The sequence below is a fragment of the Morus notabilis genome, unplaced genomic scaffold (assembly GCF_000414095.1).
Source record: "Morus notabilis unplaced genomic scaffold, ASM41409v2 Scaffold722, whole genome shotgun sequence".
Lineage (NCBI taxonomy): Eukaryota > Viridiplantae > Streptophyta > Magnoliopsida > Rosales > Moraceae > Morus > Morus notabilis.
In genome coordinates, this window is record NW_010358483.1 from 1 (window position 1) to 1,760 (window position 1,760).

The 1,760-nt window shown below is 39.7% G+C and overlaps 1 protein-coding gene across 1 annotated transcript in view; it reads left to right on the forward strand.

Annotated features, from left to right (window-relative positions):
- Window positions 1-14: 14 nt before the first annotated feature.
- Window positions 15-1,760, forward strand: part of LOC21388536 — a gene marked incomplete at its 5' end in the record, with an annotated part of 3,851 nt that continues 2,105 nt past the window's right edge. Inside the window, 4 exons of the mRNA XM_024162104.1 lie at window positions 15-33; window positions 154-320; window positions 398-496; window positions 1,114-1,760. The exon at window positions 1,114-1,760 is cut by the window's right edge and continues 166 nt beyond it. Coding sequence (XP_024017872.1) covers window positions 15-33; window positions 154-320; window positions 398-496; window positions 1,114-1,760 — 932 coding nt within the window. The remainder of the gene's footprint in view (window positions 34-153; window positions 321-397; window positions 497-1,113) is intronic.

The following is a 1,760-nucleotide window of genomic DNA, read 5'->3' on the forward strand; positions in this document are numbered from 1 at the left end:
AAGTTGATCAAGGAAAAATCTACAGCTTTTCTGGTATCTCTATTTCCATTATTTTAGAATAGTTTTTCAGGATTTTTTTGTTTTTTTTTTGTTTTTGTGATTCAAACATCATTATTTATTGGTTCTAATTGATCAAGTTTGTGATTGTTTCAGCTTGGGTTCAAGTGAGTGAAGGAAGTGAGATTGTAGCAGTTGTCTTTAGACCCACCAAGGGTGATCTCACACATGGTGGCAAAGTCATAGCTAGGAGTGGATGCTGGAGTCTGCTAAAAGGCGGCATGGTCGCAAATTTCTCGAGCCCCATTGAGATTTTCTTCGAGGTGAAATTCGTCTGTTAAGTTTTTTAAGTTTGGTTTTATTAAGTTTCCCTTACTGCTTTTTTTCCCTGATGTTTTAGTGCAAGAACACATCAGCAGAAATATGGGCTGACAATGTCTCACTTCAGCCATTCACCAAGAAGCAATGGAGATCCCACCAAGACCAAAGCATTAGTAAGGTAGAATTAAATCATAAAATATTGCCCATGTTTAGCATGCGCACTTAATTTATCTAGTGGCCATCTATTCCAACTGAGAAACCAACCAAAGAAGTGCCTCCTCCCATAGATTTAGATTTACTTGCTGTTAAATCTTTCTTGTTGAGGCATAATGAATGAAAGATAGGACCCATTTAGTTTGTTGATTCGAGCTGATATGTAATTTTACTGTAGTAAAAAAGTTAGATGTAACTGTTTCTGAAAATTTTTTACTGTAACAAAACTCGAATTCTAAACTCAAATCGGTAAAATGAACGGATCCTGCCTAATTCTATATTTGGTGGGGAGGATAGAAAATATGGGGGGGAGAACAGTTTTCTCTTACTGCACTCGGTATGCTTCCCCCCCATCTACATCCCCCAACTCCGATTGGATCAAAATTATGGTTAGGGGGATGATTTTGAATCCTGACTGATTTTCTTCCCTCCACTTATCCCTACTACCAAACAATCACATATTCCAAAATATAACCATCAATACTTTGAATTCTCTCCCTCCTTCCAATTTTCCCTCCGACCAAACAAGGCCTAAAAGAAAAGGTTTCATACACTGAACTCTGAATCTAATCATCACCGCAGATTCGCAAGAGTAATATCCGATTCCAAGTAACCAGTGCGGATAAAACTCCATTAGAAGATGCTCAAGTGTCTATCAAGCAAACCAAGTCAGACTTCCCTTTTGGATGCGGTATGAACTACCATATCCTCCAAAGTACTGACTATCAAAACTGGTTCTCATCAAGATTCAAAGCTACCACTTTCACCAATGAGATGAAGTGGTACAGCACTGAGAAAGGGCAGGGCGAAGAAAACTACACCATAGCAGATGCCATGATGGAATTTGCCCAAAGCAATGGCATTCGCGTTAGAGGCCACAACGTGTTCTGGGACAATCCAGAGTACCAGCCTTCCTGGGTCAAATCCCTTTCCACTGATGAACTGCGAAGCGCAGCAGCAAAGAGAATCAGTTCGGTAGTTTCTAGATACAGTGGAAAGCTAATTGGTTGGGATGTTGTGAATGAGAATCTTCATTTCAGCTTCTTTGAGGATAAGCTCAGTCAAAATGCTTCTGCAGAGTTCTATCATATAGCTCAACAGCTTGATCCAAACACAACCATGTTCTTGAATGAGTATAACACCATAGAATATAGCGATGACGAGGCCTCAAGCCCACTTAACTACCACAAGAAACTTGTGGAGATCTTGTCATTCCCTGGAAATGTCAG